General features: G+C 39.0%; 1 protein-coding gene across 22 annotated transcripts in view; it reads right to left on the bottom strand.

Annotated features, from left to right (window-relative positions):
• SGIP1 (SH3GL interacting endocytic adaptor 1) overlaps positions 1-23,670 on the bottom strand; it is a 200,850-nt gene that overhangs the window by 35,752 nt on the left and 141,428 nt on the right. For 9 of the 22 annotated variants that reach the window (XM_064589000.1, XM_045897466.3, XM_064588999.1 and 6 more), the window contains 6 exons: positions 23,042-23,116; positions 20,424-20,915; positions 13,749-13,876; positions 12,677-12,803; positions 7,455-7,520; positions 6,471-6,530 (listed from right to left, as the gene is read on the bottom strand). In XM_064589000.1, coding sequence (XP_064445070.1) covers positions 6,471-6,530; positions 7,455-7,520; positions 12,677-12,803; positions 13,749-13,876; positions 20,424-20,915; positions 23,042-23,116 — 948 coding nt within the window. The remainder of the gene's footprint in view (positions 1-6,470; positions 6,531-7,454; positions 7,521-12,676; positions 12,804-13,748; positions 13,877-20,423; positions 20,916-23,041; positions 23,117-23,670) is intronic. The other 13 variants (XM_064589007.1, XM_054512823.2, XM_054512822.2 and 10 more) reach the window with 6 other exon arrangements.

The raw sequence follows: 23,670 nt of genomic DNA on the forward strand, positions 1-23,670 counted from the left end.
CTCAGCGACATTTTATATTTCTTCAAAGCAGACTCTGTGTAGACTTAAATAGCACTCTCATCTTTTCTTTTGGAAGCTCTCCCTAACTTCTAGGCCAGGTTAGGTCTCCCTGCTGGATGCCTCCAAAATACCTACCTCTGAATATAACAATCTCTGCACGTTATTGTAACTATTTGTTTAATGTCTGACTTCTATGCTCCATGAAGGGAGGAACATGTCTTTCTTGTTCACTACTGTAAACCTAATACTTTTCATAGTACTGTGCACACAGTAGGGACTCAATAAACACTTGCTGATTGAATGAATATATCCATAACAATACCTGTCCCTATAGCAATATTATCAAAGCCTTATTCCACAGATTTGTTCATTGTTTTCCCTATCAGATACCACCTACCTATTGCAGAATTAGTAAACATAGAAAACCATAGCATTTTGCTATGCACCCATCATAATCAATTTCACATATATTTGTGTGTGTGTGTATATATACATAAACATATGTGTGTGTGTGTGTGTGTGTGTGTATGCTCTCTCTATATATAAACATATGAAGACAGTCCTGACTCTGGCCAAAGCATAATGACTATGAGCACATCAAGGCATATACATATTTGAGCTGCCATGAGGAGTATTTCAAGTCAAACTCTATAATATCATAAAAGACAACAAATTCCTTCTTTTGAACATGACAGATGTGGCTATAAGTTTATCATGGGGATAGGTAGGGAACATCATAGTATTTTGCAAGAGCTCCTGCTTCATGGAAAAAGAAAAATGAAGTATCCTATAAAAAACAATTTTCTTTCTATTCATAGGCAAGGAAATCCAAAATTTATTATTCAATTATTTTTAAGATTTATACAAGTCATTAAATTTTTATTTGATGTACACAAGAAATACTAAAAATATCCTTAGTCTCATATGATGTTCAGTTTTGAGTGTGTCAGAAGGAAGAAAAAGGAGGCAGAAATAAAAGGTGGTAAGGTCCTTGAAGACGCTCGAGAAGGACACACACCCAAAGAGGACAAAGGCTTTGATGGGAAGCAGTTGGAGAAAGGAGACAGTGTGTCATCTCTACGTTGACTTGTACATGCAATAACAGCCAACTAAAAGCTGGTATTTTCCTTCTACGCTTGATGTCTGCAATTTTCCTATCTGGTACTTAGGTTAACCGTCACAACGAGTGCAACTGGGTCAGCCAGTTAGGCATTCCTGAGAGCAAAGACAACTGTGAGGCGAAAGATCAGCAAAAGATCTAGGCATGTGATACATTCCACAAAAGCATATCCACTGAATATCATGCATTAAAAATTAATCACTAATATTTGTGTGGTTATTTAAAGAAAGGATACAATAGAGAAAGTCCCAAGTCACAATGCATTCTTTTTCCAATCTGGCTCCTGGATGCAGGCATGCCCCAAGGTTAAACCCTTACCTCCATGGATTCAGTCCTTATCTCTAAGCAAATGACTCCCAAATTTGCACAATCTGTTTACTCCTGGACTCGTCTACATGGAAGGTGCAGGACATTTAAGTTGAGAGGTCCCAAAAGTAACTCATTTTTTTTCTAGTTCTCTTGGAGATCCCTTTCTCCTGGTTTACAACAGCACCTTTCTCCCTGTGTATCGGGATGGAAGATTTCACTCCTTTCCACATCCTAGTAGATTTCAAATGATGCTACTTTGATGGTGTTTTTCAAATCTCAAGATGGAAAACGATACTGTCTGTCCCTTACTACTTCTCTCAAACTGCTTCAGTAAATCCCCAAATTTTGTCAGTCAGTCCAAGTCCCTGTGCCTCCAGAAGTTATTCCAGATTCTTCCCGGTTAAAGTCTATCCACTATTCAAACGTTTCCAGCACTTTTTTGCATTCTATAATGACTGTTGCTATTGTGTGCCTTTTGTAGGAAGTGCCCATCTCCTCCATTTCTTGTGAATTCCTAGAAGGCAGACACAGCACTTTCCCTCCATCACTCCTGCACATGGGCTTAGAGCTCTGAGGACGTCATGGAAGGCTTATTAACCACTGGATAGAGGAATGCATGCATGGATATTCTTTACCTTTTCTCTTCTATTCATCATTGACCCTAGTTCCCTTTTCCTGCTCTAGGGAACAATTTAACCTATGCTTCAGCTTTTAAAATTGTCTACACATAGGGGCGCCTGGGTGGCTCAGTTGGTTGAGCGACTGCCTTCGGCTCAGGTCATGATCCCAGAGTCCTGGGATAGAGTCCCGCATCGGGCTCCCTGCTCAGCAGGGAGTCTGCTTCTCCCTCTGACCCCCCCCCCATGCTCTCTCTCTCTCAAATAAATAAATAAAATCTTAAAAAAAAAAATTGTCTACACATAGCAACTCTTCTTCCTGGGGCTTTGTGCTGATCTCATTAATTCTCTATTTGGTAACTCTAGTCAGATGGGAAATGCCATTATGTAATCTACTTCTGTGCCCAGGCATGTGTCATTCAAACTCAGGGTTCATCTCCCAAAATGACACTTGCCAGTGGGGACCATTTCCAAGATGTGGCCAGAGGTGTGGATTACTGAGTAGCATGGACAGAAAGTGTGTTGGAGCTTAAGAAGTCAAAGAAGCCCTAAAACCACGGTGTTGGATGGGTCATCCACATCAATGTATGTCACAGGGTAAAGCTAGGAAGCAAGGTGAAGAAGAGGGTGAAAAGGCATCTCTAAGCCTGCAGTTAAATGCAGGGGACAAGAAGGTCAGCAGTGGACGGCAAGAAGGAGTGGTAGGCGGTCGAATTATCAGATGGGCAACACACAGGCACAACAGGAGGTGGTCTGGAAGTGGCAACAGGGAATTGGGAGAATTCAAACAGTGCTTTGTAGTCCCATGACATATGGCCCACAGAAGACTGGAGAACTTTCCGGGGAGAGTGCTACAGAAGTGATGGTCTCTGAAGAGAGCTGGAATTCAGTTAAGGAAACAGGTGGGCGAGGTTGGCAGAGAGCCTGCGAATGTAGAGGAGGGTGTTGCTAAGGATGTGACATTCCTGAAGGCGTGATAGGGGTAAGAGCAATAACGGGAGCACAGAAGAGTCTAGAGATGAGTGTGCAAGAGGCTGTATGCACAGAGGATGGAGATGCTATTCAGACACAAGGACACTTAAGAATGGTTGCAAGGTTTTTTGTTTGTTTGTTTTTCATTACCAAATACAAGATGATTTTATAGTTAAATAAGCTAAACAAAGAGAGGGACAGCACATTTCTGGAAGCATCGTCATGTTAAAATGCTCTAGGGAATTGTTCAAATGTCTAATAGTCACATCTTTTATTTGTCATGTAAATATCTTTCCTTTCCTTCCATCTCAGAAGAATACTTGATAGTTTCATACTCTTGGATAAATTAATTTATTACCTTTGCAACCTTTGTTTTTTTTAAAACCCAACTTAAATAGGTGAAGATATTACTGAAATTGTTTATCAAAGTGAAACACTAAGAAAAGCTTTGGAACTCTTTTGGGTTAGAACCATTGTTTAACACCTTTCTACCTTTCTTGTTAAATCAAATTTGAAAGTATGAAGCATATCACATTTGTCTCCAAATAAATTCATAAGCCAATGTTCATTAGTTAGTTGGTTGGTTGGTTAGTGGCTCAAACACTTACTGAGTAACTATAATGCCTAGAGCACTGTATGAATGAGACCAGCTAAGGTTTTGAACACTATAAAAACACTATTTAGATGCCAATAAATAATGATTTAAAAGCTGTTTAGAACAGGTGAGTAATATGACCTGGGAATCTTCTTCTGTATTCCCTGAATGAAGCATTGAAGAAAATGATATGAATAATAACAAATGTGGGTAAAACCAGAGTGCCCTAGAAGAATATGCTAGAAGTGCTATTCGATAGGACATGTTGAATGACGGTCCTTTTGGAGTTTAAAATTCGGGTAGGGGCACTATTCTCAAGGTGATTTCCTGTCCTTTATCATCACAGCAGAAAATAAAAAAAAATCCTTCCAGCTTGCACTAGCTAAAAATACCTGAAGCTAATGTACATAAATGCTGAAAACAAACCTTCTCCATTCTTTTTTTTTTTTAAGATTTTATTTATTTATTTATTTATTTTGGGGTCAGGGAGCAAAGTGGGAGAGGCTGAGCGGGAGGGAGAGGCACAAGCAGACGGTGCACTGAGCATGGAGCTGATGCAGGGCTTGATCTCGTGACGCTGAGATCATGATCTGAGCTGAAACTAAGATGATTAACCGACTGAGCCACCCAGGTGCCCCTACCCTTCTCTATTCTTAAAACATAGCCATTCTTGTTCAGGTGGCAAAGTGTCATGTTTAGTTTCTCCTAAGTCCTGAAGTTCATTTTAATGTACTTTTATCTGCATAAGCACTTCTCAATGAGATAAGTAGGGGCATATATTTGTGATATGGCTTCTCCCACAGTGGCTTGGGAAGCCCTTTCTATACGTCCTTGACTTGTGCAAAGTCCAAGATGAAGGTAACATGGTACTAGAGATTCTGATTTATTTCTATTAAAACACCTTCTTGCATGACTTTCTTGGTCTAAATCAAGATGCTTATGAAATTCAGATCTTATTAATTAGAATGGCTATGTTACCAACTTTAGATACCTAATATTATGTTTTATGTTATATGTTATAATTATATTTTCCTAAAATGAAAAAAAAATGTAGTTCACATTTTTATACCACACAGTTATTGATACTTATATTTGACTGATAATATATATTTTAAAAACAAACCAACAACCTAAAATTGTCTTTAGACAGGTATCTTCAAAAAAGTCTGTCTCTCCATTTAAAGAAACCCAAACTCGAACACAAGCAAACTAGCCAATAGATACTCTAAAACCGAAACAAACGGAAACAACAAACACCATGGAAGTTGTTTTTTTTTTTTTTTTTTTGTGGGGCCCCAATTACTTGAGGCAGCGTTGGCAGTGGCGTATTGTTCAATTCCCTGGTTAAAACAGGGTAAACTATTCTGCTGTGGCCAGCCCGAACCAGAGAGAGGGCCTTTATATATGCAGGGTTTTGCTGTACTTTGGGATTACCAACCTATTCAACCGTAGCTTCTCCTTTTGAGATGTGCTGATCAGTAAAAAGACACCTGGACACTTTTTAATTCCATCAGATTCAAAGAGAAAGCTTAGACGGTCATAAGTTTGGCTTACAAGGTCATAAGTTTGTGGATTTTGCATCTTGGTTATTACAAAAGTAATGACCCGAGGCAAGAAAGCTTCTGACATCATGTGGGAAACATGCATCCTCCCCTGAAGATTACCTATCCACCTGTCCTCCACCTGAGCCAGGACAGGATATCAGGTATTTGGAAAGCTTTAAATCAGATCATTCTTTTCTGTTGCTACCCAAGCTACTCCCAGCTAAGGACTTCCACCTCTAGGACCATCTTGCCCAGAAAATTCTCCCCTGAGAGAAAAAAAAAAACACCTCACAAGCTACTTAAAAATCTTTATCAGTCATTCTGATTTTTAAAACACACACTCAAGTTAGGAAAGTGCTTTTTGCTGTCATGAAACACAAAGACAAGTTCAATGTTTAGATTCGACTCTACAGTAGAATACATTCTGGCCCACTTTTGATCCTAGGAGAAATTTAGCTATTTAAAATAGTAGAAAGTAGGGGCTTAAGTGATAAATATTTACGGATGAGACCACCCACAATATTATTACTTAAAATTTCCCCACAATTAGCTTAAATAAGATTTTTTATCAAATGCCTGGCCTGTTAAAATGGTTTAGAATTTAACATAAAACAGAAGAATGCTAATCCTTAATTCAGAGTATAACAAATTATCCAACATTGAGGTTAAATACCTGACATTATATTTATGTAAATTCACCTTAATCTTCTAAAATGGCAAGTCCAGCGATAGTTGTCCATTTTCCTACAGCCATGTCAGTTGCAATTTCAGTAGATGAAAATAGAATTTACTACAACACTCCTTTTTGTTCTTTTCCTCATTTTTCTGATCTCCTATGCAGCATTCCTTGTCATAAGAATATGTATACATATTTATGCTTTACAGTAATGGATGTTGTATCTGAAATATTAGTTATCCAAAACAAAATTAAATGCCAATTCCAACCCAGAATGTCCTTACATTTATTGTATTGCATTTGCAAAAGAGTCAGGAAAGAGCCCTGGTTGACAGAGTTAAGTTCCTTGGCCAAAAAAGGTGTTTGTTTGTTTTTTTCCAATTTCACACAGTTAATTAAGTAACCAATATTGACTGCAAATTGGCTTGATTTTTTTTAATATGAAAAATTGAAGATCCCATACAAACCAAATTCATGTCATATTTTCTTTAGTATTTCATATTTTCTAAGTAGCCATAGCATTTGTATATAGAAGGTGCGACCAGGTCTTTTGACGAGAACTGGGATTTGGAAATGCAGATGGGAAAAAAAGGATGAGGGGTATCAATTAGAATCTGGTATGCTATGTACTACTTACCTTCAAAAGTCAAATAAAACTTTCCTCTGTCAAACCAAACGAGGGAAGGCTGTTCATTCTCTGTATGGCCAGGAGTTGAAGCGGGATGGGAAAGGTTAAGGAGAGGGAGAGAGAAGGACACAGTATGAGTTACAGGTCATTAATCTCACTATGGGGGAGGGCGGAGGCACTGCATGCCATTAGCGTGCAGGAAAAAGGGAAGGCTGGTAATCTATGTTTTGGTTTTGGTTTTTAGTTTGGGAAACAGAAAGCAAAAGCAAAGCTATGGAGGCCTAAAGGGATGGGCACGTGTTGTTGGTAGCTTGATACTCGGTGCTTGAGCGCATGGAGCGGAAGTCTTCCTGGCCATGCAGGGGCGTCAGCATATTTTAACTGCACTAGTTAGGGCAAATGGTCATTTAGCAATTGCTGTATCCATTTCATCTTCAATGTCATCCCCTTCTATATTTTCGAAAAGATAAACTCGGAGTTATGGGTTATATCAAACTTAGCTTAGGTTTTAAATGACAACAGCATTGCATATCAATTTAAAGTTCATGGAAGATGTCGCACATCTTCCGTCCCCTCCCCTGGAATCACCTTAGGCATCCAGACACAAAACACCCTTTACCTACGTACCAAAGAGAAAACAAGATTACTGACGGTGTCCTATTATATTTTAAATCCAAAAGCAGTCACCGGACATGTAATTCTGAGCAGTTAAATTATTCCTTCCTTTGTAAATTCACAAAGCAATGGCATCTCACCTTTTTCAAACCTTTTGAGAAACTGTCATGCAACCTGCTGCTTTTTAACAGGTTCACTTAAAAAAAAATTTGGTGGCATGAATTCCACGATGAACAATAAATAGACAGGGTGCTTCTGAGAGGCACCAGACACTCATGAGGTGAATAGCATGTCCATGAAGTTTATAGCATTCAGATGGCATAATGGCTTGGATTTTTAAAGTCTAGATATCTAGGGATCACTGGGCTAGCACCATACCTGCCAGGGTATCACAGCACCTTTCAAACGAGGGCAGTTTGTCATAAAAAACATCATCTTCTGACACTACAAACCAAAGAAATATAAAAGAATGGAAAACAAAAACACAAATACAAATCTCAAATGAAATCAAGCAGTACACTTCACTGATTGAAACACAGGAATGATATTAATGGAAAAAGGAAACAAAACCTAACACAGTGGGATAATGATGATAGGGTACAAAAAAAGTAATGTGCTTATTTTATGATGGTTCTATGAGAAAAAAATTAAAAAATTAAAAATTAAAAATTTTAAAATGCCAGGTTTTAGCAATCTGTGAATTTGGCTAAAGTCAGCTCCACGGAAGAAATCACGCCCCCACCTTTTCAGGGAGTTGTTAAAGGCACTGTCATTAGTAATTGACTTGTGTAAGTGTATTTCACTCAGACACAGTTCTCAAGTGGCCAGACATATGTCCATCAGTAGAATCTCTTGGTACACAGGATCACTCATAATATACCTTCTCCCTGCCCCAGTGGGCAAGAGTAAGCTTTCAACAAGACCATAAAAAAGCAACAGAATAAATCTGAGGTCGCTGAATGAAGTATCCCATTTCAAACTCATCAGTATCCAAATTCAGTTTGCCTTGCACCTGTCTTTAGTAGTTATGGCCCGTTAATTTCGGACAACATTACTGTAATTCCATCTTTGTCTATGGTATCCAGCTATGGCCAAATGTCTTTGTAAATTGATCACAACAGTTGCTCTGGACCCCAACCGTTCCAGATCTTTGCACGTGATCTCCTTCTCACCAACTAACAAATACAGGTAATTGGAGTTCTATTCTATGTGATCAAAAAAAAAAGGTGCTTGATTCCATAGGTCTTAAGAGTATTATTACAACTTAAATTAAAAATGGAATAAAATCTGTACAAAGACCCATAAGGGAGAATCCTCTCTATAATGTAGAGAAGATAAGGAAATTGATGAGAGTAGTAAAATTACTCTGTAAACAATGTTTCTTGGAAAAAATATTCTACTGTCTTGCCTCCTAGACTTAGGAAGTAAAGCAGGAAGAGTTCTTCTGTGTCAACTTTTAAGGTTCTAGGATAGCACTTGTCAGTCAGTATTTATTATATAAGTGACTTCCTTGGTGGCTAGAACAAGTTAATGCAATGTCTATAATATCTATAGGAGAGGAATAGGACATGGCACTAAGAAGAACACTCCATAATCTGTTCAGAAAATGGGAAGCAAAACAGTTACATTGGCAGTAACTGAATGTTACAATACCCTTTCATACCTGTTAGTGGGAAATGATGGAGGATATTTTCTTTCCTTTGAAGAACTAACTTCGTATTTACAATTTCCTTAAAATGAGGAGCCTCCATCATGATGAGCACTGAGTAATGTATAGAATTGTTGATCACTATACTGTACACCTGAAACTAATATAACACTGTATGTTAACTATACTGGGATTAAAATTTAAAAAAAAATTTAAAAAAAAAGAATGGAAGGCAAGAATTCACATACCCCCCCCCCCAAAAAAAGGGTCTCCAATACTGCCATTTGTTTTTTGAATTGGAGTTACAAAAGAGTAATTCATAGGGCTAAATAACATGTTCATAATTTTTTTATGGTGGTTGTGGACATTGAGGGCTTTGAAGAAAACAACATAAACTGGGGAACTTAAAAGATGAATTATTGGATAGCTCTGTGCTTGCTTTAAATAAGGGTAACACTCAAATTAAGTACAGAAGAAAAAAATTTCCTTAGGAACTAACCATGGAAATTGTCTCAAATTGATCTGGGATGGGGAAGCCAGAACTAGAGACAGGCCTTTCCAAAAAAAAAAAAAATAGTAGAAAGATAAAAAAAGACTAAACTTAAGTATGGGAATTTTTAGTTGAGATCAAGAATATCCATCCTCGAACGTCTTTCTGTGCCAAGTAATTGGCATTAATACAAGTATTTTTAAAAGAATGTTTATCCAATTCAGAATTGCCACCCAGCCAGGAGAGACAAAGACTTAGAGAAAAATACTGTAAGATTTAGATGCTACAGCTAATATTCCAGTACTGAATCACTTTTGCTCAGAGTTCTACACCAAAGGAAACATCAAAATCCACCTACTGCTTCCTTTGGTGCCTGTAAATGGTTACTTTTCATTCATTCAGATTTCTGAGATGATGTTAAAGATGCAGTTGAAATTGCATAATTAACAGTGAAGGAATATAATTAACAATATATTTAATAATATATTTTTTTTCATTTAACGATGAAAAAATTGTCTTTATGGTATTCTTACTGCATTGGGGTACCAAAAAAAGATTTTGCAAACATCTAAAAAAAACAAAAAACCAAAACCCCGACTCTCACCCATAGAAATAAGAAAAAAAGTAAGAAAAATGGATATTTAGATTACAGGTATCTCTGTTTATCTTTAAATGTCTAAGAGTTTGTTTCTTAGAATAATTTTAAACATTTTCTCTATTCCCATAATATTAATAGGATTTTTCCCCCAAATCAAATAGTGAAGGTCCTATGAGTGTTTCTAATGCAAAAGGAGTATACTATATTTCATTGATTCTGCTTTGTGCACTTTTTCACATTTTAACATCTCTGAAATTGGAATGGGTCTTAAAATTAGTGGATAAGAAAGCATTGCATCTTAGCTTACTTGGCAGTTTTCCCCTCCTTTTCTTAGTCATATATAAAATAATAGTGTATCTTCTGATGGAAGGTGATACACAGTTGCAGAGGGGTTCTTCATTATTTGAGTGTGATGATGCACGGAAAGTCCTATTTTCAGGTGTGGCATCAGACTTACTACTTTATAATCACAGCTTTCATGAAAGATTTTATGTCCAAAATGTTTTGGGGGCATATTCTTACAGGAATTGTTGCATAGGAAGATTAGACTTGCTCTTAAAAGTTTAGTCCTTGAATTACGTTCAACTTTGCAATAAGCAAGTACAAATAAATATGTACAAAGTTTCCACCACACTTGCCCCAGTTTTGGCTCTGATGTCATAGGAAATGTCAAAAAAGTATTGTGTGATAGAAGGGAAATGTTGAGCCACTGATCTCAAAAATCTGCTGCTGAAATTCTCTATCCCCCACAAGTTATTTTACTGCATAAAGTTGACATTCCAAGTCAGTCATGAATAGTCAGCCCCTTGGTGCTGAACAGCCAAAGCACATCCTCTCCAAAAAGAGATAAACAGCAATACACAGGAGCCGCAGGCAGCCATCTGATAAGGCATCTACTTCAGAGACAAGTGGCTGTCAGGTGGCCTACAGCAGCAGGAAGTAAAGAACAGGAGAATGAGGAAGAGGAATACCAAAAAATAAAAATAAAAACAAAAACAAAAAACAACAAAAAAACCCCCCAAGACCCAGAACCAAACAAATTAAATCAGAATGTTCCTCAGCAATGAAGCAATGTTGAGTATCCTCTCAGGTGGCTATTTTTTTTTTTAACCCCTCTGTCATTCATCTTGAAAGAATGCATACTGGCTGTACTAAGAATCAAAGTCACTGGCCAGGATTTGAGATTTCTGTGGCAGGGAGTATAAAAACGCATTGTATAAAACATGGACATGGTTCAAATTCTCTGTGTGTGTCATTTTCTCTATGAATCTCAATGAGCTTAAAGAATATGTTAGTCACTCATCTGAGGGCAGTTGAGGTCTGCTTTGTGAGTGAGAGTTGATGCTTCTTACTTTCCTCTCAGACCAACCAGGAAAATCACATGGAGTAGGTGGGACAAATAATCTTGAGGAAAAAAAAAACCCAAAACAGAACCCCCCAGATAAAACAAAACCAAACAACAACAACAATAACAAAAAAAAAAAAACAGAGCAAGAGTGGGGGAAATGGCTGTAGCAATCAGGAATATTAAAGAGTGTCCAAAAAAAAAAAAAAAGGTTGAGACATTACAGAAAAAATGAACAAAAAATTCCAGAGAGAACTGGCCTCATAGGCATCTTAAAAGAGAAAGCCCCCAATTACCTCAATGGATGATGCAGAGAAAGAACAGACGTGGCTATATAAATGATGTTAAATATCTGTCTTTTAATGAATCCTGCAAAATTGGACAGCTGGTTATATTTTCACCAAATTTGAAGGATTGTTTTGGGTTGGTCTGATTAAAAATACAGAACACATGATATAGTTGAAATTCTCTTTGGGGCCCCCTACAAGGCACACCTTCATTTATATCCTTGGGAAAATAGGGAGTTCTCCAGAAGAGCTTCAGGCTTTGATCAAAGTACTTCTCACATGGGCAACTCTGTAGCGTGCTCTTCTTTGGTAAATGATAGCAGGGATTTATTTAGCTTTGAGTTAATGATTCTCCCAAGCAATGCAGGATGGGCCAGCTGGTTTACAGTATGGAAGACTTGGAGGGGAGTTCAGACAATAAAGGAAGACAATGGGAAAAAATGGAAGGGTGGAGCCCCAGGGCAGAGATACCATGCAAACATGAAAGAGGCAGCAGCTTATGGAAGATGGGTGAAGAGGTGTAGAGAGAGATCAGCCTTGGGAAGAGGAAAGATGCTCCAGGCAAAATGAGGCATTTAAACCTGGGAAAACCATCCAGCTGAGCAGCCATTCTCAACTCTTGACTTTCATCACACCATAAGGAAAGAGGCACAAAGGCATTTACTGAAAATGCCAGCAATGACTTATTTCTCAGGGAAAACTGACCACACATCACTGAAAAGCACTAGAAAAGAATGTCAAAAAGTTTACTCAACTCCCACAATGCCAACACTTACACCATCTGTCAACAGGACAACCAAAAGTGACGAAGAAATGAAATCTTTAAGAAAATAAAAGATCAAAATTCTGTGATTTCTGATGTGGTACACGATTGGAACTTAAATGAACATTCCTCCTCAAAGGAGACTATTTTTATGACAGAAATGATATGTAAATTACTGGACCTTATTTGTTGATTTCTTCTTTACTTTTATGAGTAGCTCTGTATGGAATAGCATAAGAGAATTCCTGCAAAATACAGGTGTTAATATTCTTTTATTTGTTTATTTGCTTAGTTGAAGCATTTCGCCTCCTTTGCTGAGAAGGTGCTTTTAAAAGAAGAGTCAGCTGATAGTAGCAGACCACAGAGCAAAACAATTTCAACCAGACGTATAGGGCCTTGAGGTTTTCAGATGATAAAAAACAGCCAGTCACAACAACAAACAGATTAAAAGACAGGAGATAATGTTTACCAACTGTGGGAGTAGTGGCTGCACTCAAGGAATTGGTGGATGATATTGAAGAAGTACTTTCAGCTCGGGCAAGGGGTGCTATCGGAGGAGGGCTGGAAGAATGTATGGGAGGGCTAAAAGGTCTGGGCTGCAGGAAGAAGAAAAGAGAAGAAAATTAGATAGGCAGGTTGGAGTACTCTTGTTCCATGTTTTTGACATCTTCCAGCTCTGGATATGACAACTCAGGTTCTTAAAAGAGTATGGGTGACATTATTTTTATCTTGAAATTGATTCTGTCTCTACAGGAGTTTGTGGATGGAGCTGGAGGAACCATAAATCACAGGGTGCAGGTACATCAGGCTCAGAGAAGCTGAGATCTGTGATGTTTCAGGACTGTGAACCTACATGCCCTCAGGGACTAAGCAGGTAACCTCCTGTGAGAGCTTATACCCATTTAAACATATTTAAATACAGTATACTCAACTGTGCTAGCTAAACCAAATATTATGGACATCACCCAGTTTGTGACTCCTGTGCGTGCATAGCAAAGAAATGGTCCTCTTCCAGAAGTCTTTTAATTGTTCACACAGAATGTTTGCCACCTCTTCAGCCTTAAAACACGATGCAAGAAACTTCTGGAACAAATTTATCAGGCTACCACCCTCCTCTATATTCACACGGTGTGCTTAACACCAGTAAGTTCTCCTAGTCTGGGGATAGAAACCAGGACTTACCCTCTCTTGGAGTCTTCCCAAGCCAGATAAATAGGATGAAAGAAAACACCTCTCTTTCTAAAGGACTTAGCACAATTGAGCATTACTACCTTAATTTGCATCAGACCCACGCTGGCAGAACTGAGAACCCCAGCCTCCTATTCCTATCATTTTAGACCTCGACTTGAAAGGTGGTGGAGATTGAGGGAGGGTCAAAATGTACACCCACGAGGCAGTGACTGCCTTTCAGATGCCACATGTCAGGGCCATTTGTACAACTGATCGGAGGCCATTGAGGCAGCCTGTGTTGCAGCATTTTGGCTTCTGTTTGTCATTCTCACCATGAGTCTCTGAGCAAGCCGGGGCAAAGGGGAACATACCACATCTCCAACTCCAGGTTTTCCTGGGGGTAGCTTTGGCCGAGATGGAGGCCGGGGAGGAGGCGGTGGAGGGGTGGTGCTGCTGCAGGGAACCAAGGGAGTGGCTGGTCGAGCAGGGGATGATGCACCTGAAAAACAAGCCGGTATTAACAATGACCGGAACCACACGTGGCCAAGAGCCGTCATCGTGGAATCCTCCTTCCCCATCCCGCCCAGGACAGCACCAGTCCCGGACAATTTTCTTCACCCCAGCAGTTAGTACACTCAACACTCTAGCATCTAGTGTGTATGTGTGGTTTTTTTTTTAATAAAGAAAAAAAATCACTCAGTTGAACTAGAGCTGATGGCAGAAGCTGAAGCTTATTGCCTTTTGTTGTCATGTGACACCCAGTGAAAGGTAAATCCTTTTATTATTCTCTGTGATGGAAAATATGCTTTAAGACACTTTTAGCCTGGTGGTGAGGACCTTTCATTTTGACCACATACACACCAAACTTATAATAAGTTCTCTTGTTTTTGCATATTCAGAATTTATGTCCAAGATGGAAATGGAAGTTAGACCTTGAAGGAAGGTGAATGATTTTTCCACATTATATATATACATACACATATATATATATTAAAAAAAACATGTAGAAGAGAATTATCTTTTTTACTATGCTTCAAAATATGAATGCTAACTTTAATAAATCTAAATAAACATTTGATAGTAAGCAAAGGATGGAACCATAAGAAAGTAAATTAGATGTTGCACAAGTAATTTGCATGTAGAATCTTAATAATAGAATCACACTGAATTTAGAGGCTTGTATTTTTTGAAGGAGGCTGCTTAGTAATCTGTTCTATGTAGAGTTGGCCCATGATGATTTTGTGGTGATTTTGAAAAGAACCTCTTGGATTTACTTTTCTGGCTGTCAATGACAAACATGGGAAACACAGAAGACACACAGAGGTCGGCATGCACACTAATCAGCACACCAGTAGGGTCTTGAGACTCAGGGGTCGGTCTATCCTTAACCAGATGTCTGGGGTACATGGATAAACTACTTGACTCCAGACCTGAAGAAATTCAGGTCAATATTCCAAACAGTGCTTGTTCAGAAAAGTTCCAACTACTCCGGAGGTTTTGTCACTTTGGTTAGAAGCACAGGTATCAGATCATTTCAAAACATTCTAAGAAATCCCCCCTCAGGAAAATAACCACCCACTCCTCTCCTGTCATCCAACATGCCACAAAACTGTGTTCTCTGGAGAAACCTAGATCAGCAAGATGCTAATCTCCATCTCCAGATCTCCAGATTCCCAAAGAGCTTTGAAGTTGAACAACAAAACCCATCATCTTGGAATCTGCTCTCAGCTTAGGAGAGTCCCTGGGGGTAAACCTTACTCCCCTTATTTAAATACAACCTGAAATATTGAGTGTGTTGTGTTTCTCTGTGCTGTTTATTTTAAGTGTAATATCGTTAGTGTGAAACCCTACTAAAATTACCGCCACCTCCATCCCTATCCCTACTGCCTCTCTACCGCTACCACTTTTTTACTGTATTCTTACTTTTTATTTTATTGGGCCAAAATCAATGCTAGGCACTTCACATGCATTATCTTATTTAATCCCCACACTAAGTTTGGCAGGAACGTACTGTAGTTATCTCAATCAGAACTAGAGCTCAGAGATATTGAGTAACTTGCTCAAGGTCCCATAGCTCAGATGGTTGATTTAACTCCAAAGCTCAAGCTCTTAAATGCAGTGTCTTGTAGCTTTAGATGGAATGTGAAGTCCCACATTTTGCATTAAGTCTGCTCTTACTTTTGCAACGGCAGCTCGCCAATATCTCTCTCAGTGTAAATATTTTTAGTCTTTGGATAATCTTTTCTTGAATAAAAAAAGAAGATATGTTTTGACAGGTCCCACTACAAAGTTTCCTTTTGACTTAATAGATTGACACCCAGGATGTTTTCAGGAAACAGAAGTGACAGCAGAGAGATGGAAAATAAACCTTTAAACAACAAAGTCTTTGTCAGAAAGTTTCATGGGGCTCTTTCTAGGTTCTGTTTCACTGGAAAACCACACCATAGGGTTGGTTCAAAATATCTATCCATGGGTCTATTTCCAAGAAATAGTCTTCTGAATCAAGCTCAGGAAAAGGTCAGCTGCTTATCTTTCTTCTATGTGTTCTAAGAGGGAAAGTTTTGAAAATCACTGTCAGTAATGCTTGGGAAAGTTAATATTGGGGTTGTCAGCAAGGCAGTATGGAATAAGGAAAAAAAACGAATGAAAAGGCAGATGATCTGAGTTCTGGCTCTGCCTGGCTCTTATTGGCTGTGGGATTTTAACCTCTCTGAACCAGAAGTGAAACATTCTATCTTACAGGGTAGTTGTAACAATCGAAATGGAAAATGCTTATCAAGTGTTTAGTAAACTATAAAATGCTACACAAATAAAAGAGAATGGATGTTGATGATGATGGTAAAGACTGTCTTTTCATACAGACACAACTAAAAGCAAAGAAAAAAGTGGCTAGTTAACTGTTTTCTTTTCACTTTTTCCTAACTGGATTGATTTAATTGATTTGTTGTGCAGTTAGAAAGACACTGAGGCAGTGTTTAAGAAGCAAAACCCTCTTGACAGAACCTGAGGTTCAGCAGAGGGTAGTCAGGGCCTGAGGGGGATTTTATAAGCGAACTGAGGTTTCCCATGCTTTTTTGAGGTTGCACAATTGTTTCGTATTCTAAGAGTGTAGAAGACTATTTGCACATCTCTATCCTCTTTCTCTGATCTGGAATCATATTTTCATTTCTTCTACAAGCAGTGTTTATTCCCAAGAGCAGTGCTGGGGAAAAAAACTGGACATTTGCTGTTTCAGGTGTAACTTTAAAAATCACCTGTATGTTATTTGAGTTTTGTGAGTTCAAAACAGTTGACAGCCATTGACATGCTTTCAATCCATTTTCTGCTTCAACTTGAAGTTCTAACATAATTTTTTTGGTAGCCCCTTGAAAGCCATATAATGATTGCTTCAACTTCCATCTCTCTTTGCTGGCTAGTGGCCTCCCTATTTGGACTCTGCCTCTCTAAAAGACACGGAGTTAGGAAATGTATTTGTTTAGGTCAACCCCAGTTGTTTATAAATGTGTGTGTCTGTGTGTGTATAACATCTTCTAATATTGCCTTAGTTTCTCAAGTTGGAAAGTGTTGCACTGAACATTCTATCTTTACTGACATCTCTCTTTCCCTGGTCTCTACAGGCCAATAAAACTCTTTCTCCCTCCCATCCCCTGGCACACCACCCACAAGGAAGAAGAAATGGCCTTTGCCAAGAGAATTGTCATCTGCATTCCAATAAAGCAAAGTTCTGGCCAAACTAGGTATTTATAACTTTGCCATAAGGAAATTGAAGTTCTTGGAGCAAATCCTGAATCCAACTGTTTTTCAGCATCAGGTAACTCAACTGATTCACAAGGCTGCGTGTACTGTCTACGCTTGGTCAGTGATCAAGTGAATGAAATTTTAAAATTGAGCATAATGGTACCCAGTTAAATATAGTTTGAGATGTACAGGAAAATCTAGTCTCATCAGGCAAAGTGTTATAAAAAGGAGGTCTTGAGAAACATTGCTAATCTTTAAAACATGAGGCCATCTCTCATTGTTCTAATCATAAATTTACATTTCTGCTAGTCTGTGTATATTCCATCAATAAAACATTAAATAGCAAATAAACTGGGACTTAATTAAGGAGATAATGTGCAAAGTTTTATTTATTCATGAGCTTCATTGACCCAGTTCAATCTTCCACTCAGAAATCAGATCTTTTACCAACAAAGTATAGTCTTTTTCCAGCTCAATTATTAAGAATCAATAGTCTTTACTGGTAACACCTAAAAATAATTTTAAATAATTTACAAAGCTAAACATAGAGATGACAACAAAATTCTCAAAGATTTCAGGAAGAAAGCCAAGGCTCCCTTCTTCACTCATTAGATCAGTGGTCAATTCAATTAAACGTCTTCCCGAGTCTCGTGGAAAGTGATGGAAGAAACAGAGGAGCGACAAATCTGCCCTGTCCTCCCTTTCCTCAACTAAACATGTTCATTTTGAGGAAAGCACAGTGGCCCACTACTGGAACAAGGGGATTATTCTTCTAGAAGCCTTTTCGGAAGATGGGAGCTTCACTCTGGGAAGAGAGCACCATAGAAGACCCTGGAAGCACTCCCCCTCTTTGACAGTGGACAGGTTTGAAGTTTGAAATGAAGGCTTTAAGTAGGGTCCTTTTATTACCTTTACAGATATGTAAGGAGGCTTAGGTTCCCAAAATGATCTAAAAACGCAACAGAGGATGAAGGCGGGTGCTCTAACCCACTAGAATTATGGAGAGGAGCATAGAGCGTGGGTTTTGAGAGAAAACTGTTGGTGATTCTGTTGATGACACAGGGCAGAATAGGTGGGTGTCAGTGGTCAAATAAGTTTGGGATATTTTGTAACTAAACTTTAAAAGAGTGCCGGGAGAGCCCCCGGGGTTAAGAGCACAGGCTTAGAATCAGACAGACCTGAGTATGACTGAGTATCCCAAGTCTATCACCTGTAGCTGTGTAAACTTGGGAAAATTACTTGACATCTCTGAGCTTCAGTTTTCCCAAGTGTACACAGCTGTAAAATAGGAGAAATAAGAGAGCATTTATCACATGGGGTTGTTTTAAGGATGAAATGATGTGCACAAAGGATTAAGATGATACCCAGGAGAAGAAACTATAGCTGTTATTATCGGCAAATTAAAGGCTGTCAGAGGTCCTATGGTAAAGAAACCTGCTGATTTTATTTTAACACAATGTTCCCCAAATTTATTTGCGTATTGAGTAGTTTTCCTTTTTTTATTTATTCTTTATTTTTTTTAAAGATTTTATTTATTTATTTGACAGAGAGAGACACAGAGAGAGAGGGAACACAAGCAGGGGGAGTGGGAGAAGGAGAAGCAGGCTTCCCGCTGAGCAGGGAGCCTGATGCGGGTCTTGATTCCAGGACCCTGGGATTATGACCTGAGCCGAAGGCAGATGCCTAACGACTGAGCCACCCAGGCGCCCCAGTAGTTTTCCTTTTTTGGTGGAGGAAGGCACCTAGGGCACACGCAATGATATAAAACATCAATTTTGTGTTGGGTACAGGTGACTCTCCAGCCCTCTCCTTGATCAGATTGGATGCTTGAAACACAGGAATTTTCAAACACAGAGCAAGCACTGAAATACTCCACTGAAAGAGGCAGCAATGATAAATGACTATTAGAGTGGAGACAAATGTCTTTCCTTCCTGTCTCTTACTAGATCTAAATAGCATAAACTTGGTCACCTCTTCCAAAGCAAATGAAAAACAAAAAACTCAGAAGATGCCTAAACTGAACCCACAGGCACAGGAGGGAAGGCTCTTGGTGGGGGAGGGGGGGCTCTTGTCAAATCAATGTGAGCACCAGTAGAAGAAAAAATATGGAAGAAGAGACCTTAGAAAATCTTGATCTTTTTCGGTGTGCATGGCAGCTGTTGCCATCTTTTTATAGGATGAGAACACAAAATGAAGCTTCAAAGAAGGAAAACCAAAATGTTAGATTCAACACCAACATTTGCATAGAGGGTCCCAAATGTCCATTTCTGATAGACTTCTCCATCACCTGTCACCATGCTTCGAGTTGACTTCATAGGCTGATGAGCTTATCAAAATAAAATCAAAGAGTAATTTGTCTTCAGTGGCAGTCTGATATATCGTGGACGTAGTAAGGTACATTCTATTTGCTGTCCCCTAAAAAATCTCCCTTTCAAACCTTACTTCTTTTTTTCTGAAATAATTAGAGGGGTTAACATAGCTCTCCCCCTACAGAAAAAGAAAGAAAGGAAAAAGAAAAAGAAGTCAAAGAAGAAAGAACACGTTGACCTACCTACCAAAATTAGGATCCTTGGGAAAAAAACAGTATAAACTTTCAGTTATAAGATGAATACAGTCTGAGGATCTAATGCATAACACGGGGACTATAGCACTGTATTGTGTAATTGATAACACCATATCATATAATCGTAATTTTTTGAGAGAGTAGAGCTTGAATGTTCTCACCCTTCCCCCTACCCAACCCCCCCAAAGGTAAATATGTGATGTGCTAATTAACTCGATGGGAGGAATCCTTTTACTATATCTATATCTATACCTATATCTATCTATACATCTCAAGTCATCACATTGTGCACTTTAAATATCTCATAATTTTGCCAATGATATCTCAATAAAGCTGAAAACAAAACAAACTAGAAAACGTTCCTGTACAGGCATCTGACAGGGAAATGAGACACTCAGCATGAAACTCACTGGCTATGAAATCTGCCTTTCTAGAACTTTCCTGAATTCCAAACAATGACAAAGCAGCTTCCTTTAAAAAATAGGCACTTCCTAACTGCAGGGTGGAAGGCAGGGCGCTCCTAAGGAGTGCTAGGAGTGCAGGGCAGAGCACATCACAGACTCGCACTATGACGGTTAGCATTCGATGCACTAGGACATGCCATGGGGCCACGGAACACCCAAACCAAAGGAGGGATGGCTGAAGCTCTAAAGCCAACTGCCAGGCAGGAGGAGGGTGTCGCTCACACTGCAGCAGCCACGGCCATTCCCGGGCACATGAAGCACACTCAGACAGTAAGACGTACCACTGGTGGTCCCCGTACCACTGCCCGAGCCAGGTCCAGGGGATGAAACCACAGTCCTGTAGGTGGGTGGTGGTGGGGGAGGTGGGGTTGCTCTCTGTCCCAGCCCCAAATCTTTGGGAGATGAGATTGTTTCTAAGTAATCATCTTTAATGAAGGTCTGCTCAGCGATTTTCTTCTGGACTTCTTCTAAATTGAGTGGCGACGGTACATTTCGAGGAGGACCAGAGGGTCCTGGGGGGCCTGGAGGGCCCGGGGGGCCCAGAGCTGGGGAGTCAGATGGGTTGTCTGATGCAGTTGGTGGGGACACCACCTTTTCCCTTGGAGTCAACTCTGGAGTAACATGTTCCGGGGACGTATCAGAAAAATGGACCCACTTTTCTTCAGCATTAACAGCAACAGACTTGGGGGATAACACTGGGCCAAAAATGCTGTCCAAGTCATTGATTGATGGTAGTTTTTCAATTTTGACCTCTGTGGCTGACTGGTCATTTCCTGTGGTTAAAGTAGTTGATTTATAACTTTAATTGACTTGGTGAATATTATTTGTATGGGGGGGCGGGAGGGGTGCGATAAAGAATAGTAAACAGATTGCCCTGTGAGGTGTAAAGATAACTGAATCAGAGCTAAAGGGGAAGAGAGCATTCCCTGCCTCCATAATGTGAGCATCATCTTCTTATGCTGTTATTTTGCCCTTTCTGCTGGGTGACCCCAGGTAGCTATTTTTACCACCATTGAAAGCACTGAGTGTGCTACTACTGTTCTCAAAGTCTGCTCACAAGAGTGCAAAGGGTGATCACTTCGAAAAGGCTGCACTTTGAAAAGGTTCACAGAGTTCAGGCTCTGGAACTGCAATCCCAAAAGGGAGGTCCCTTCTGAAAGTCTAGCCTAGAGACAGCACAGTAGAAAAATAATTGATAGCTGAAAATCACCCTCATGTTGGATAAAGACTGCTCTAGCATATTAAAATGTTTGGTGAGACTAATAATGTCTTTTTGTTTAAAAATTATTATATCATAATTAGCTGTACATCCTCCACCTTAAATACTCCAGAAACACAGTACAAAGGTTATTTAAGGAAATATCCCCACACGTATATTTACAAACATACACATATACATCCCACATACAACACACACAGGTTATTGAGAAGACATCTACTACTTATCAGAACTGTTTTGTATATACTTGTTTAATAGGGAGGAAAACTGTCAAAACATCTTTATAATTTCTTTTCCCATCAAGTCTAACCTGTTAACATCGTAGGTGTGACTGTGATATACATCTATCTGGAGTCATGAAACGGAAAATCTCGCTTTTGCTTCAACATTAGCATCAGCTCTTCTCTTTAATTCTTATCAGTAATAAGAGAAAAAAATTTAAAACTATCTTCTACAGCTTGGCAGGAAATGCTTGAAAACAACCGCAATGTGAGGAAGTGCACTTTTTAAACACTGAGGTTATTGAAATTAGAAGCTGTTCCCTGAATGATTGCAAAGCATAAGCAGAAGCAACTTTACCTTTAAATAACTCATCGGCTCTAAGAACTGGCTCAGTACTTCCATATTTCACATTAGAAAAGAATTAACCTTCAAGGCTCCAAGGCTACAGATAAATGGGGTAGCAGTTTGCATGTCCCACACTACTTATAATTTTGTTGCTGGTAGATTTATTTATACCTGACATATTTATGGGAATACAAGGAGCCAAAATGGTTTGAACTTGCAAACACCTTTACCTATGATGCTCTGGATGATTCTTCGATGGGTTTTAATCAATATAAATTTCAAAAATGACTATGCCTTGCACTCAGTCTTGTTGATAAATACCTACTCTGTAGCTATCAAACTCACCAGGCTGCAAAAATAGCAAAGGACAAAGCAGCAATAGAATTCCAAAGGGGATAAAGAACCATATTCTAAGGGCCCAGACACATAACATAGCAATTACTGCTTTTGACTTGCTGGCCCAATAGGACAAGGTAGATTATAAAGTGCATGAATATGTAATACTGATTTTAATAGGAGGTAAAGATGTGCCTTAGAAATGATCTGTCTAAAGGCATGTGGCAATTCTTTGCCATATTTCATTATCCTTACACATCTCTTTACTGTGGGATAATAATGATTCCTGGGAAAAAAATTCCCCACCTCCTAAGCTTACCCATAGGCTGCACATCCCGGGAACCATTCTACGTCTTTGTAGATCAGACAGTTTTAATTCTAGAAAAATAATGATCTGTTCTTGGGAAAATACGAATTGTGCCCTGAGATTTTTTTAATTCATAAATCATTAACATAAGATCCAACGGAGTGAAAGCCCAATTAGACAAAGACTTTTGATATTGAGATTTTCTTTTTCTTTCATCTCACAAGTAAATGTGACCCTCATTCAACAAAATGATACGGGAAAAGGAGTTGAGAAAGTGAACCTTTTTGTGAAACCTGAGAGTGATACTTTAAAAAATAAGTCTGCATAGTAAATTGTCATGGAAGGAAAACCCAGTGCAAACATTTTCATGCTTGAGTTTCTATAGCTCCTGACACATCCAGGGCAGGTTGAGGTCCAGGGCCACTGCTGATTGCTGTTATCATCACGGCACCGACAAAACTGAAGCTTACCTGGTGCAACTGTGAGCGGGGAGCCTGTTCGGGGTGGGGTGGCTGGTACGTTTTTGGGAGGCAGTGGTGGGGGTGCTGCAAAGACATGAGAAACCAAGCATCATTGATCGCTTTCCCCATAAGTTACAAATATTCTGTAGATAAGCAGGATTTGGGCTTTCATTCATATTCTTATTATTGGAAATGCTACAACCATTAATGGTCTAAATTTTTTTCAGTTCAGAGTTAAGAAACGGAAGCAGGACCCATTCAGATTCTTCCATTTTATGAAAATAAGAATCTGTCAAAAGGATGTCAGATGAGAACAATAATAATGTCATCATTTTATTCATTCATCCCTTTATTTGACAAACTTCAAGCACTGGCAAAGTTCCAGATCGTTCTAGGAACTCGGGGCATGGGGTTGAATAAAAGGAGCCTCTGTCCTCAAGGAATTTATGATTGAATGAATGAATATCATGTTAACAGATGATCACAATCCAGGGTGTGGTGAAGGGAATGAGAATGTCTTGGTGGAGGTTCGGATGAGGGGTTTTTAATATAGTCAGGATAGTATTGCCTAGATGGAGTCTGGAAAAATGTCTCAAAGTTACACATCTTAACTTTTAGTATATTTTTGAAAGTCTGAA

This window comes from Mirounga angustirostris, unplaced genomic scaffold (assembly GCF_029215605.1).
Source record: "Mirounga angustirostris isolate CCGP_5_RB_7025 unplaced genomic scaffold, mMirAng1.0.hap1 SCAF_4, whole genome shotgun sequence".
NCBI lineage: Eukaryota > Metazoa > Chordata > Mammalia > Carnivora > Phocidae > Mirounga > Mirounga angustirostris.